This window comes from Polyodon spathula, chromosome 16 (assembly GCF_017654505.1).
Source record: "Polyodon spathula isolate WHYD16114869_AA chromosome 16, ASM1765450v1, whole genome shotgun sequence".
Classification (NCBI taxonomy): domain Eukaryota; kingdom Metazoa; phylum Chordata; class Actinopteri; order Acipenseriformes; family Polyodontidae; genus Polyodon; species Polyodon spathula.
The window spans coordinates 21,991,854-22,007,978 of NC_054549.1; the positions used below are offsets into that span (position 1 = coordinate 21,991,854).

The 16,125-nt window shown below is 38.1% G+C and overlaps 1 protein-coding gene across 1 annotated transcript in view; it reads right to left on the bottom strand.

The window, feature by feature from the left end:
- The window catches only part of LOC121328458 (potassium voltage-gated channel subfamily D member 1-like), a 66,064-nt gene that overhangs the window by 4,124 nt on the left and 45,815 nt on the right, over nt 1–16,125 (bottom strand). Inside the window, exon 3 of the mRNA XM_041273132.1 lies at nt 12,004–12,087. Coding sequence (XP_041129066.1) covers nt 12,004–12,087 — 84 coding nt within the window. The remainder of the gene's footprint in view (nt 1–12,003; nt 12,088–16,125) is intronic.

Sequence of the window (16,125 nt, forward strand, 5' to 3'; positions counted from 1 at the left end):
TTTCTTTTACATTTTGTTCCTTTTGGTACACAGCAGTTTTCATTTTTTCAAATTATATAAACACACACTTTTATTTAAATAGTCCCTGACATGACTCATATGTTATTGAAACATAGTCTGTGATACTTGAAGCTCGATCTCCCTGCTGTAAGTCAGTTTCGGTCAAAATCCCCAAAAAACACCATTTCACTTAAGCACGCATTCTCATGAACAGTCTATACAGTGCTATAATAAGGTAGCCGTGTATCTGTATTATATCCTATTTTATCTGTCTGTGCTGTACATCTTTTTCATCCTGTCAAACCTGCCCGCACTTTAAGCTTTGTGCAGATTAAACCAAAATCCCCCCATCCTGCTAATCTCTCTCCACACCTGAGAGAAAGGAAAGAGTGATGTCTCATCCGATTCAAAAAGACAAACCCGAACGGGGCGGGGGGGGGTGCTCGGTTTTCCTCTCCTCTAATGCTCTCAGATCTGGACCTGGGGACACACTGTCCTGCTGGTTTTTTGGTCCAACTGGGCTCTCCGTTACTTAATTCAACCTTAATTGAACTAATATTTTGCTTAATTTGACTTTTTAAACTGTTTAGCTTACAAAAAGATGGAGAATTCAAGTTCCTTATATCATTTTATATTTAACACGAAATCTCCAACTGTTTAAAATAATTAAAAAGCTGTGATGAGGCAAATTATTAGTTCAATTGTGGTTCAATTAAGTGATTGAGAGGTTGGTTGAAACAAAACCAGCAGGACAGCGGGTCCCCAGGACCAGGGTTGAGAGCCACTGCTCTAGTGCACAGAAGCCAGTTCTGACTGAGTAATCTTTATCCTGCTCCTCGCTGCAGCTGGAATTCGCTATAATCCAATATTTACAATCCTCTTGCTAGCAGATATTTTCTCACAGATCTATAAACCCATTACTAACAGTGCTATTTATAAACCAGAATGTTTTCTTTCATCTTTTTTTTTTTCTCTTCTCCTGCATACTTTGGGACAGAAGGAAGAGGGTAGGTTTGGTGGTGTATTGCAAAGATTTTACATTTGAATGGCATTTCAAAACTCAAAGTGCCCAATCCCCAGTGTCTGAGTGGAGTGGAGAGTGACTCATATAATTAGGAGCTTGCTGGCTGACCTGTGTTGCCAATCTTGGCTATTATATATTATATTATTATATATTAGCTGAGGATAGTTCACCTCAGCTCCCCCGAAAAAATTAATACATTATTATTTAACCTCAGAAACACAGCTGTTTTTTACATCCCCTAAAATTGTAGGATTGAGACATAAAACTATATGAATATAGTTTATTTAACATAATGTAATCAAATAAACGACAAAACGATATCGCAAAAGTCTACCGGAAGCCATAACAGTAGTACAGTATTTCATGTTTAATCTCGAAATGTCACATTTGTTCAACATGTTAGCTTTGCTATGCTACACGTCCAGATTTAGAGCTGAATCATGAAAAGCAGCCAGCATGGAAGCAGCCCATTTGCTTCTGTAAATCACACAATAGCCTTAGGTTTGTATGCTCCAGTCATTTTTGAAAGATGAGGATAAAATGTTATTTCAATGGAAATTAAACTACTTCATGTGCTCTGTGTAATGCAGATCTTCTAGTACAGGGCTTTCCAACCTCGATCCTGCCTGTCTGCCGGTTTTCATTCTGAGCTTTCAATTGCATAACTAGACCCTTAATTGAGCTGATCATTTGCTTAATTAGACATTTTTAATTGTTCTCAGCTCCTAAAAAGTTCAAGTTACTTATAAAATGTTATAGCTAACTTGAAATCTGCAAGTGTTTAAGACCTTAAAACAAGTGAAAAGGTCTAATGAAGCAAATGATCAGTTCAATTTTGGGTCTAGTTCAGTAAGTGAGAGCTCAGTTGGAATGAAAACCAGCAGCCACAGGGGGTCCCCAGCCAACAGTCTTTTTAAAACAGATGTTTCATATCGCGATGATTAAGGCTTTCAACTTTGTCTTTCCCAATTATGGCATTTCTTAATTATGGACTGCTCAACTTCTGATCTCAGGGAATGAGGCAGAAAGAAATACACTAACCGAGAAAAAACAAAAACAAAACTTGAATCAATGTTACTATTTATCTATTCATTAATTTACAGATATATTCTGCAGTTCTCCAATTTGAATCCTATATATATATATATATATATATATATATATATATATATATATATATATATATATATATATATATATAGGCATCCATATATATATATATATATAAAAAATCATCTTAATAAATCAAAAAAGGGGAAGATACAGTGTGAGATTTGAAAAATGATTGGCCATTACTTGGTGAAAGGCACTATGGAGCTGCAGGGAGGTGCTGAAGTGTGTGTGTGTGTGTGTGTGTGTGTGTGTGTGTGTGTGTGTGTGTGTGTGTGTGTGTGTGTGTGTGTGTGTGACACAAATTCTCACAGCAAAGGCAACAGAGACTCAAGAACATTCGCTGAACCAGACCCTCCTCTGGGGACCAGCCTGCACTTGTATCTGAAATAAATAACTAGTGAACAGCCAGCAGCAATGAGGCTACAGAAATTAAAAAAGGGCTGGGGACAGGGAGAGCTAGAGACAGAGAGGAAAAACACTTGTTAATTCTATTCACTGCTCTTTGCCCTGCTGAGTGGGAGAATGGCGTCAGAGAGTTTAGTAAGAATAGGACAGGAAGGAAGGAATGGAAAGAACAGGGTGGAGGCAGATTCTAGGTCATCTTGACATGAAATATCAAAACAGAAGGGGTACAAGATACAGAAACCTCTGCCTTGTTTCGTCTCATCACAAAACTGTCTTTCCAACTCCCAAAAACCAATCATTCTATTGAAAGTGATTTTTCTGACCTACAAACAGGCTGACTCAATCTCCAGTACAGTCCCTCGACTTTCAATGCTGCCATACAAATAAAACATGGGCAGGGGCTTAACAATAAAAGCCTTTACATTGTTTCAGAATTAGAAACTTGCACTAGTTTGAGCAAGCTGACTCATTAAATACATACACCAATACCCTAACCCTTACCCTATAACTCCTAACAGTAATCCAAAAGACTTCTGGTCAGATCATCTGGCCATTTCAATAAAGTGCCATAATATAAGCAGTGTTCAGAAACCTATGACTGGATGCTGAGTGTGAGCATCTAACCCTGTGTGAGCAACTGCTTTTGTTTCAACAAATACACCCACTCCTCGTTATGTGGCCCCTCACTACATTGACAGATCACGGTCCTGGAGTTGGCTCTCCACAGTGTAACTGCACATGCCTTAGCTGCAATATATAGGCAGATTCACTTAGAATTACCGTTCGTGCTGCCTAGCAACAAGCGTCCTATGTTGGGAATGGATTATTTCAATGCAGCGGGTTTGTGCATTTGAGAAAGGAGAGGAAGACTCGTGAAATTATTTGAAGACTTAAGTTGATGAGAATCAATTACCTTCTGCAGAGCCAATTAAAACTCTGTGCTGCTTTTTATTCGAAAAATGAGGAAGTGGGTTGCGCAGAGGATTTATACTGGACCCTGATGACCCCAATAAAACGAGGGATTGGTTGTACAGTATTTGTTAGCCTATTTGTTTTTCTATGCTATATCGCGGCCCTCGATAATATATATCCTATATATATATAGGATTTATATTGGACCCCTACACCCGCGATATATTGAGTGGGTAGTGTACCTTCTTCAGTGAGAATCCTATATTAATGGTCATTAAAATAAATGGCAGTTGTAATCTCGTTTCTCTGTGCACAGACAGACAGACATAGAGACAGCTTCGTTCTCTAGGGCTGTCCACTCTTTACCTTTTAATCAAACCGTGGCTCCGCACGGGGCAGCACCTGGTGTTTAGAAAACAGAAGGCCCAGAGCCAAATATCCTGTCAAGCCTTCGTCTCACCCTTTCTCACAGACCAGCCTAGATTAATGGCTGTAGTGCTTTGGAAAACAGAAACAAAAAGAGAAATAAAAAAAAAAAAAAAAAAGATACATCAAATACAAGACACTCTTGTTTGTTAATCTTTCCAGAGTGCATACAGAACTAGGTCAAAACAGGTTTTTAGCTATTTTATACCCAGATGCAGAATTGAAAAGATTTAAACTCAGCACTGAGCAATGAAGGATCTCTGAAGGATCAGTGATGAGTGGAGATGGTATCCTGAGGCTGCTATGAAGTTGCTGCGGAAAGTTTTTTGTTTTAAGTGGTGGAAGCTGTTTTTTTTTAAAAAAAAAAAAAAAAAAAAAAAAAAACTTTTAGCAGAGTTTTTTGAAATCCAGCCTGTTAATGACCAGCTCTAAATGTACGCTCAACGGTGATGCATGCTTTGTTGAACGTCGTAATTATAATAATTTGTGTGTTAATCACACTTTCTTGCTAACTTGTTGACGTGATTCATGACTGGCGGTGTGTTGGAACAGCTAAACTTATCAATGGTACATTACACAGCACAGAGCTAAAAATAAGGAAGCGTTTTAGGAAAGTTTATAAAGTGATGACGGTTTAGTACGTACATCAGAGATTGTACTGCACTTTGAAAACTTAATTTTATAAATGCATGCTTTCAAATTTTGTTTTACAAACTATATTGCAGTACTCATATAATATTATTTACATTATAAAATTGCACATACATATATATATACACACACACACACACACACACACACACACACAGTACCAGTCAAAAGTTTGAGTACACCTGCTTGAAACTAGGTTTTTCATGATTATCTATGCTTTTAACTGTATAAACTTATCTATAAATACTTAATATTTCATTATATGATATGTGTACTTGTATAAACTGATAATCATAAGTGAATTGCATTCAAAAATGTAATTTTTAAATGAAAATGTAAATCTTGTCAATTTCAATGAAATGGTCACCCAAAGGAAGGGGATTTCAGTTTGAAGCCAGACTTCAGTTAAAAGTCTGAAATGTGTATAACATGGTGTAGAACACTGGCCTAAGTATAAAAGTGTCTTTGTTAGATGTTCTCCGAGTTAACTAGCATGTTACCTAATTAACCTTTTGTCACCAATTATTGTTAACAGGCGAGGGTCCATGATTACTATAAATATAGGTAGCATAGGCACAAATTTGTCATTCCTGAAAGTAAGGGAGCAGAAAATGGCAAAATACGCTCAGTTAAGCAAAGAAAAAAAATTGTAAAAGTCTGTAATTACTTTAAGAAATGAAGGTCAATCTTTAAGACAAATCGCAAGAACTTGCAAGTGTCTGTAACTGCTGTGGGCAAGACCATCAAATGATTTGAAGAAACTGGCACCCATGAGGACCGAACAAGGTCAGGCAGGCCAAGGGCGACCTCAGAATCGGAGAACAAGTTCATTCGAGTCACATATCTGCGAAACCGGCGATTAACTGCCCCTGAAATACAAGCTCAGCTAAATGCTACTAGAAGAACAGATGTTTCAACATCAACTGTTCAGAGGAGATTGCGTGAAGCTGGCCTAACTGGAAGAATTGCTGCAAAGAAACCATTGTTAAGAGTGCAGAATAAGAGGAAGAGACTTGCCTGGGCCAAAAAACACAGAAACTGGACGTTTGAGGAGTGGAAGTCGGTCTTGTGGACCGATGAGTCAAAATTTGAAATATTTGGGTCCAACCGCTGAGTATTTGTAAGGCGCAGAGAGGGTGAGCGCATGTGTTCTGCATGTGTGGTTTCCACTGTCAAGCATGGAGGAGGCAGTGTCATGGTAGGTGATCTTTACCAAGTCCATAGCAAGCTCAACCAGCATGGCTATCATAGCATACTTCAGAGGTATGCCATTCCATCAGGATTACGGCTAGTTGGGCAGTCCTTCATTCTTCAGCAAGATAATGACCCAAAACACACCTCAAAGTTGTGCAAGAACTATCTCGGTCGAAGAAGGAAAGTGAAGGACAACTCAATCTAATGACCTGGCCCGCCCAGTCTCCAGACCTCAATCCCATAGAACTTATATGGGACGAACTGGACAGAAGAGTCAAAGCAAAGCTACCCACAAGTGCCCTACATCTCTGGGAATTGCTGCAGAACAGCTGGGAAGACATGTTGGCTGATTTCCTGCTGAAACTTGTTAACCATATGGCAAAGGGTGGCTATTTGGAGGAATAAAAGATTTAGAGAATTTTCAATTTTCTTGAACATTGCTTTGATACTCCTTATGTTTTGTTTTGTATATTGTAACATGTGTTTCCACTATTTACAGAAACATATATGACGTAAAACATTGTCAATTATGAAAAAACCTGGTTTCCAGCAAGTGTACTCAAACTTTTGACTGGTACTGTATATATATATATATATATATATATATATATATATATATATATATATATATATATTATTGTAGTGAAATAGGTTAACTCAGACAGGCGCAGCACCCAGGGTAAGGCAATCCACACACAGGCAGAGGGTGGGCATGAACCCTGGACCTCTCGCACTGAAGCATAGCGCCGATACCACTGGACAAAACGTCACCAACCAGCCCTGCTGCTGCCTTCCCCCGTGCATGCTACAGTATGATATAGTAATAAATGCATTATCTTGAAACACATTTTTATTTGTAACATTTTCCCCAAGTAAATTGTTAAACGTACAGCATAGTAAGTGTGTGCAAGGTCCAATGAATGAGAAACAGTCTGTCTGTAATGCTGCAAACACACACATCTCACAACTACAACAGAAATACTTTAAAATGAACTTATGATTTCCTCCTCAAGATCATGATGTGTACTGCCATGTGTGTATGGGCATACTGAAAAGCAAACGGCACTGAAAAATGTAAATTAAACGTTTAATAAAAGGTCAGAGAAATGTAGCTGTCAGACTGTTTAAATGCCACCTTTGTGTGTGTGTGTGTGTGTGTGTGTGTGTGTGTGTGTGTGTGTGTGTGTGTGTGTGTGTATATCAGTACAGCACTACTGTAATGCTTTATTTGCATATTTCCCTACAACCCACTGCTTTTAAATATATTGCTTTCATTCACCTTAACCTTGAAACCTCAAAAGCTATTGTATATATATATATATATATATATATATATATATATATATATATATATATATATATATATATATATATATATATATATGCATGCACAGTGGGGGGTAGTTCTTGTGGCACTGGCTTCTAAACTTGAGCCCCTTATCAGGTGAACTGAATTAGCATGCATAACTGCATAACTTATCTGTACAAACTCTGCTGAAACCCTGAGGTGTACATTAGCTTACAAGATTGCACTGCTTCCATATATTATTGTGCTTTTTCCATGTCCCTCCTATTAATACAACACCTAGTCACTTAAAAGGCTGAATACTATGATGATAATACATTTAAGAAAAAAAAAAAGAATTGCAAATCCAGTGCTGAGAAAGCCAGAGATCAGCCATTAATCACAGCTGCAATGCTTCGGAGGAGTGTGATTTTTTTCCCTCTCTCTCTCCCTCTATATTACTCACACCCTTGTCAGCACTATTATCATCTCTTCACTTCCACAGCCACCTGGCGCTCTCCTGCACCTGTCTTGAGCAGCTGGGTTAGGAACAGCTGGCCCACTTTGAATGACTGACCTTGAAACCTTGTTTTTATTTACAAGCTGAGATAATTCTTCACCACGAGGGAACTGCCTGTTTAGGAAGAATGTTGGCAGTTAGTCTCTTTCAATTTAGCTATTAAGGTACAAGAAAAAAGGGCTTGATATACCTCAAATAAGCGCCTATTCTCTGTATCTTTATCAAGACTGGGATAATACTTTGTATAAAGGGATAGTACTTTGTATAAAGGGATAGTACTTTGTATAAAGGGATAGCACTTTGTATAAAGGGATAATACTTTGTATAAAGGGATAGCACTTTGTATAAAGGGATAGTACTTTGTATAAAGGGATAGCACTTTGTATAAAGGGATAATACTTTGTATAAATACAGTAAGGTACAAACTTGGTTCCTATGCTTTTAAAAATGCATTTTAGGAGAATCTGTGGGTTTTATTTAAAGGTTGTGTAGCATGTTTGTTCGATACAGTACCCTGCGAGTAGTCTATACACTTGTGTGCTTTACACCTTGGGTTCACGGTTACAGGGGTGCCTTCAGTTATCTGTATCTATATTATAGGCTCACAGGACGTGTGTGTACAGAATATCGCCGAGGCTGAAAGCTGATGTCTGTTCACGTGCTGCTAGTGTCCATAGAACCCACACCGCTCTGTAAATCTATTATACACGGCTTTATTATTGATATACAAGTGCAAAACCCAGCTGTGTTTGTCATCTAACCATTACCAGCCTTTATTTAGTCCATTGTCAATTTCATTGTAAAAGAGGTAAAAGGCAGAGGGAGAGAGTAGCAACGCACATGGCTGGCTGTGATGTCATGGTTTTGAATAGACTTTTCTAAAGGGTTCAGTAGCTAGAATGGACCTGATCAGGAGAATGCTGAATGGATGAATGCTTAGCCAACAGATTCTCCACATTTCAACCCTTCCTAGGCACTCTGAGTCAAGAGATTTGCAAGAGGAAGCCAAGCAATGAGGTGGAATATATTAATCTGAAAACTATTCAGAAAAGGAGTGCATATTTGCTGATGGGTGCAGAAAAACATGTCTCATCTTAGTAATGCATTAGATAGCGAAAGCTGCAGTGTTTTTTCTTAGTGCACATTTCCCTCATTTAAAGCAAGATAGAGATTGGTTTATAGGATTCTCCAGAAATCCCGTTCCATCACAGGTGCTTATCTGCAACTTCTGTTATAGTTGAGGAAACAGAAAGTATAAAAGAGGGTTACATTAATCTCAGCAAATGTTTTTTTTTTTTTTTTTTTTATACACACATTTTGCTTCATAAAGTTGTATGAAACTGGATAGGTAATGTTACGTTAACATATTCAACTACAGACCGCTTTTAACAAAGTAGTTTTAACAAAAAAAAAAACAACTGCCAGCAATGTTTTAAATATGACATTTTCGAAATCTAAAATGAAATACTGTATTAATATTATGGCTCTGGTAGACATTTTTTTATTATTATTATTATTATTTGCACGATGTCAAATAAAAGATCTAAATTATGTTCATATAGTTTTTTTTTTAAATATAGTTTCAATCCTAAAATGTTATGCAAAACTTTTGGCCACAGTTGTATACTTAAAAAGCTCAAGTTGGAAATCACTCAATTCTCAGATGCCCTTCAACACTACCTTTAATGTAGTCTTAAATATCAATTCTGGCGTGGTTCCTGGCACCTAATCACTTGCTCTTGGCTTTGTGGTCTGGTTGCCGTTAGACAGATAGTAAACCTGATTTAGAGGCCAACTTTAATCTTTATTCTTGTAAGCATACCTGCACTAAAGCACAATAATCAAGCAGAGCTTAAGCAAAGAGTGGGCTGGGGCAAAGGTGCAAGTGCTAACAAGTGACTGGGAAATAGATTTATTCAGCCATCTTTTAACGAGCATTAGCCTACAACTCTGCAAGGGATACATGAACGCTACTTCACACAGGTATGAAAAGGTAAAGCAATTACTGCAGATATCAGCAGTGGGTTATGAAAAGCTACCAGACATGCAAGATTAGAGATAATAAGGGAACTGAGCAGGATTATTCTGCAGTGTTGCTTTGGTAGGCTTTAACCTTTTTGCCACGGCTTCAAAGTGTAATTTCAGTGCACAGCTACACTGCAGAAAGGAAGCGTGAGGCTGTCAAGTGTTTCAACACAATGTGCTTTCATTGCAGTGTACAGCAACCTCTCCCACAGTACATAAAAAACATTTGCCATTGTAATTATGTATAAGAGCACATGTATTCCTGTAGCAGCTACTAAATAAATACACAGTAATTAGAGATGTTTCATGTAAACCTCCTTTTCTTTGGGCTTATACTGTAAAACGGGGCATTACTGATGCTGTTCCCTTTATAACTGCCCTCTGTTTATCCTTTAAAACTCCTGGTTTAATGAATTAAATATCCTCCATCTATCCAGTAACAGGATATGTCACTGAGCTTCTCAGCAATTAAGCAGCAGAACAGTTTAAAACAAATTAAGTATGACTTTTAAAATGTCTTTAGGGACACAGTTATGTAAAAAAAAAAAAAAACACTAAATCCCAGAGGATGCATTAGTTAAACCTCCTTGTCTTTCAAATTGAAATCCACCGTCCTCCTCAGATTTAAACAAGGATACAAGACACACCTAGCTGTGTACCACACATAACTGACCAGCAAAAGTACACTGGTTCTGTAGTCAACACACTCATTTAACTTCAAAATCATTTCCACCCCCGTGCAATAAATATTGATTGAATGATTCATCAAGGCTCTTGGTCTGCAGACCAGCTACAATTCTCCATCTAATTGATCACTGCAGCATCTCAGTTAGAAAATTGGTCTAGACATCAGGGACACGCAACCCCGCGGCCCGTTTATGGTCTGTGATCAAACTTTTACTTGAGAAATGAAATATACATAATACATCACCCCACCCCGCACCCTCTCATCAGCTTGTCTCCAACTAATTTCACGAGTCTTCCTCTCCTTTCTGAAATGCACAAACCCGCTGCATTGAAAGAATCCATTCCCGACACAGGAAGCTTGTTGCTAGGGAGCTGACTTCACTGCCCTGTGCCTTTTGCTGCATTGCTGCCTGTTACAATTGAACACCTCGCTGGCTACAATAAAAACCGCTTCAGCAAGTAGATATTTCATCTGCTTTGTGTTGTTGTGCAATGCATGGGTATATGATAACAGTATGATTTTAATGCTTTGTTTTTAATTGTTTTGTATATTTCTGGTTGTGATGTGTATCGTGCAATACGAAATCAAATTAACAGTTATCCTAAGGGAAATTGCCTATATGTATATGCATATGTATATTGGAGCTAAAGGTTAAACACTGATTATTCTTTAGTAGTGTGCAGGCTGCTATACTCATTAGGTTAAGACAGTTTTCTGGATATGCGGCCTGTGGCTGAGCACCTTTTTTCTGCAGGGATTCATGAGAGAAAAACAGAAGCAAAATACATTCCTAAATGCTTGTTCTGTCGTTCTGTATATGACAACAACCCTCAGTGCCATCACAAAATACAACAAACACACAGTGCATGATGCTGCACTGAGCTGTGCCTCTGTATTTTGTAACTCTCTAGGTTTTTTGCAACGGGATATAAGGTATAATAACTAGGAAATATGTTCCCGAGTATAAACATAATGTGAGAAATTATTCTGAGGGTATAAATAAAAGCAATTCCACAATTTTCTACATTTCAGTGCACAGGTGTAATTTTGATGCATAGAACATCGCAGCGGTACTATGTAATATTCAGAAGAAACTAAAACATCGAAAGCTCAATATTCAGTGACAAAATTATGTCTGAAAAAATATAGACTTCCCAAGTGCACAGGAATTGAATTCTTCCAGGACTGGACAACCGGATGAAGGAAAGAGGGGTGAGAGGAGAGAGGGGAGTGCTTGAAAAGATACAAATACTTTTATAATAAAAGTTAATATGTGTGTGTATTAACTTACAATCAAAATCCAGAATGGGTTAGGGGGTCTGGCATAAGGGTGCACATTTACTCCCAGCATATTTTCATTGCAGATTTCTTTTCTATACTTTGTACAGCTCTGGTCAAAAGTTTTGCGTCGCCTAGAATTTTAGCTTGGAGACATCATTTAAAAAGATTAAAACTATATGGAAATTATTTTGATCTTTTATTCAACATCATGTAATGAAACACACAGCAAAAGTCTACCGGAAACCATAATAGTAGTACAATAGTATTTCCTGTTAGATTTCAAAATGTTTTCCATTTTCGTTAGGAATATGGAAAACTACAAAGTGGCGTGTAATTCAGTATGTTAAGGTAACATTATTCAGCAGGTTTCACTTGACTTTATGAAGCAAAGTTACTTAATTCTATAGCGGGTGATGCATAACTTTTGTCTAGAGCGGTACGCAGCGTGCTGTTCTGAAATGATGCAAGTCATGCCTTACCTGTAGCCCGCCATGCTCTTTGTACTGCAGGAAAGCGTTGGTGGTTCCACTCTTTGCCAGGCGAATTCTCGCTAGTCGTATTTTCTGAAATCAAACAGAGAATAAATAAAAAGGTCAAACTACATTCGCTTCAATAACAGAACAGATAGCACCAGGTGAGTGGGGGTTAGGGTTAAGGTTAGATAGAACCAGATGGGTGGGTGGGTGGAAGGAGTGGAGAGGTCGGCCGGTCAACAGGCAGACAGGACGAAAAATTGAAATGAAAAAAGGGAGGGGGGTGGGGGGATACTTTTACAAAAGTACTTCAGGGGAGCAGACTGAATCAATTTCTAATTTGCCTCGACTGAATGTAAGCAATGATTGGGAAGTGATTAACCACTGCTGCAAATAAGTCTATATTTCTAAAGAATGCCTTTCCTTCGATCAAGCTCTGTGTCTGCCTAGCAGTGCAACGGCGTGATTTGAAACTGGGATGGAACGGCCATGAAAGAAGGACAGGCTATCCCACCTGCTCACTACTAACTGACTCTCCAGTTTTACAGAAAAGTAGTTCGTGCAGTGAAACTCTAAACCTACCCCAACCCTTTTCTGATACAACTGTGTACTTCATATAGCGTGCAAAAAGAGTTACACAAAGTACATTGTATCAGAAAAGGGTTAGAGTAAGGGCTAGTTATATCATATATAGTACACTATAACTAGTGCTTCTAGTTTTCAGGTTTTATTTTTGATCACTTGATGTCCCTTTAAACATATTTTGAGCCGATTTGCTTTCTTAATCAAACCCTAATTGCCAAAGGAAGCTGTTTCTTTTCCCCCTCATATCTTGATTGAGTTCACAAAAGACGTGCATTTTGATCCCACATGATTCTATTTGAACCTGCATTTCGTTCCGGCTCTAATCACTGAATTCAGCTTGTTAATTTCTACTGCGTTAGTTTCTAGTAGTGCATCGCTAATTTAAACAATCTGATATTCAGTTAAGGCTTAACCAAAAACTAGAAGCCCTCATTATAGCTATGCATCATAATGTTGTAATTATATGTAAGCACACCTGTATTTACTAAGTAACTACACTGTAATTACACAGTAATTAGAGACATTTAAAGTAAAGTGGTTACCTGATGTTTAGGGTAAAAGCATATCGCAATGTGAAGAGAACATTACAGCTTTGGAGAGAGTTCAGAGAAGAGCGACCAAACTAATCCCAAGACTAAAAGGTATGAGTGAATAGGGTGGGAGAACTGAATCTGTTTAGCCTGGAACCAAAAAAGGGCTAAGGGAGACCCAATTCAAGTTTTGACAAAATCAGCCTTAGTCTCTATTTCAAAACGCAGCACAGATACCAGGACCAGAGAACGCAACCTGAAATCGAGTGGAGACTTAAGACAGAGGGAAGGAGACACTTTTTGTTGTTCTTGTTGTTTTTTTGAGAGTGTATGGAATAGGCTATAAAGCCACGTTGGTGATGCTTGAATCCTCAGGATCCTTTTAGAATGCCCCATCTAGCTTTCTGTGAGCCATTCAATGCAATTCTCCTGTGTCCAATTGAGCATGGCTCTGCGTGAGCGACATGACAAACCGTCTACCCACGGTATGTATTTACAGCTTTGCAGTTGTCAAGCGGGAGCAAAACAGCGTGAAAAAAATAATTCACTGTCACACAAGCACAGGATGTGGTCTAGTCAATTGATACAAAGCAGTATCAAAATACAGCAGCTGTTTAAATAATAATTGGAAGAGTGAAAACCAACATACATAGCAGCTTTTACCAGCCTCTTAAGTCTTTAAAAGTTAGTAAAATGACAGGATTTGTGATACTTTATTATTTAAACAGTGGCTGTATTTAAATCCACATCTATATCAATTCACCGAGCTGTACCAACACAAGAAAGAGAAACAGAGAGTGCAGTGCTGATGAGGGACAGTGGTGAGAAATGTTAACTTAAAAACAAGTTAAACAGTGTTATGCTGTACATAACACTAGGGCTTTGCCGATTACTCGTATTTTCAGAGTCAATTACCTTTAGGAAGTATTTGGTCGGAAGGTTTACGTAAATCCATCCATTTAACGTGTTAGTTTCAAAACAAGAACGCTGAGCTTTCCCCACCTTTATAATTGGGTAGCAAGTGGTGCCACTTCTGCATTCAGAGTTTTCAATGCTCATTTATTGGAAGCGAATATATAAACGAGGATCGGCACACCCCTATCTAACACCCATTAGAAGGTCCTCACTACAATGATTACTCTTGTTGCCTCCTGCGAGCTTCGGTACTGGAAATTGCTTTTTAAAACAGATTCTCCAATGTAATGATATTCCTGGATCAGGGGTCTCCAACCCTGGTCCTGGAGATACCCTCAATTAATTAACTGGTGCAGGTAATTAATTTAGTGTACAGTTAAAACAAAAACCAGGAGAGCCACCAGCACTCCAGGACCAGGGTTGGAGGCCCCTGTCCTAGATTATGAATTATTATACAACACACACTGAATCACCTTTTTCATATTCGGTGGGTCCTGGTGAATATTCATTTTACCAGACCTCATTTTGAAATCCATCTTGCATTTATTACAATTCCGATGACAGACTGACCCGACGAATCACGCAGTTTCAAATCATGCCATCTCGTTGCTAGGCAGCTGTGCTTAATCATTCTCTAATCATTGCTTAAATCCAGATCGAGGCAAATTAGAAATTGATTCAGTCTGCTCTCCTGAAAAGAATTAACCACTTTTTATTTAGCGACCGGCTACAGTGGAAATGAGTTTAGATCGGTGATTAGTGGAAATCTGATTAAATGGGAGTTATTACCTCGAGCTGAACTAGAACTGGAATTCCATCTGGCACTCGGAGAACGAAAGTGAACGCAGTCCCACTGAGAGATATATACCCAGCCTTAAACTATTCATCGATCCATTGATCATCCTGGTGCTCTATGGTAACACTTGCCATGAAGTGCCTCTAATAACTGTGTATTAGTAAATACATGCGTGCTTACACATCAATGCAAAGTTACAATGCACTTTAATGTGTAAATCATTTTTGCACGATATATGCAAGTACATAATTGTATCAGAAAAAAGTTTAGGGTGAGGGGAGTTAAGGTTAAAGTTAGGGTTATATCGTTCAAAAAAGACAGACACAGTGTAACTGTGCATAATAACATTGTAATTGCGTACGCACTTGTGTATTTACTAAGTAACTACTATGTAAATACACAGTAATTAGATACACAATGCAAACGTTTCTTGCACCTTGGCATGTATGATTTTGGCAGTGCTTGAAGTCTGAGTTTCTCTGGGGATGTAGGGTATGAAGCTGCTACAGTAAACGACATTTTCCAGTAGTCAGCGATTTCACTTTCCTAAAATCAGCACCAATGACGCAGGTGGAATGGATAAAGACACTTTTACCTGTGCTGACACAGAGAAATATATATATATATATATATATGCACATTATGCTGAGCAAATCGAAGACCAAACTACAGCAAACAAACTTAACCCTCCTATTATGTTCAGAATTTAGGTACATATGTCATGTTTTGGGTCATATTGACCCGATGCAATTTCAAACTAATTTAAAACAGCCTTAAATTGATTAACTGTTTTTATTTGAAAAGGTTTTACTCTTTTAGTCCAGGAGCTGTGATAAAACTTCATTGACTGCCAGCCTGGAAGCTTCTCATTTTGGAGTATCTTTACCAGTGAGACGCTGTTGCAATGCTGACAGAGAAAATTAGGCTCTGCCTTGTAGATATATACTGTTTGTTTTTTTGTATAAATATCTCCAGACAGGTGCAGCCATTTCCAGAGATAATAATACAAATATAATAATAATACCATAACAAATTGAAGAAGTTTGCTTTATTCCTGCACACAAATCTACACAGATAAACACCACGGGTCACAGTGACCCAAAACATCTTATTTGCACACATGACCTGTTCTAAAAAAAATAAACATCTCAAAGGTTCTGTTTTCAGTGTATAAGTTCATGACCCCAATTTAGGAAAAGTCATCAAATATTCTACAGAAAATGAAAAGAAAAATAACATTTAAGCTGATTGGAAACTAGAGTCGGGTAAAATAGACCCGAAAACTAATAGGAGGGTCAAAAA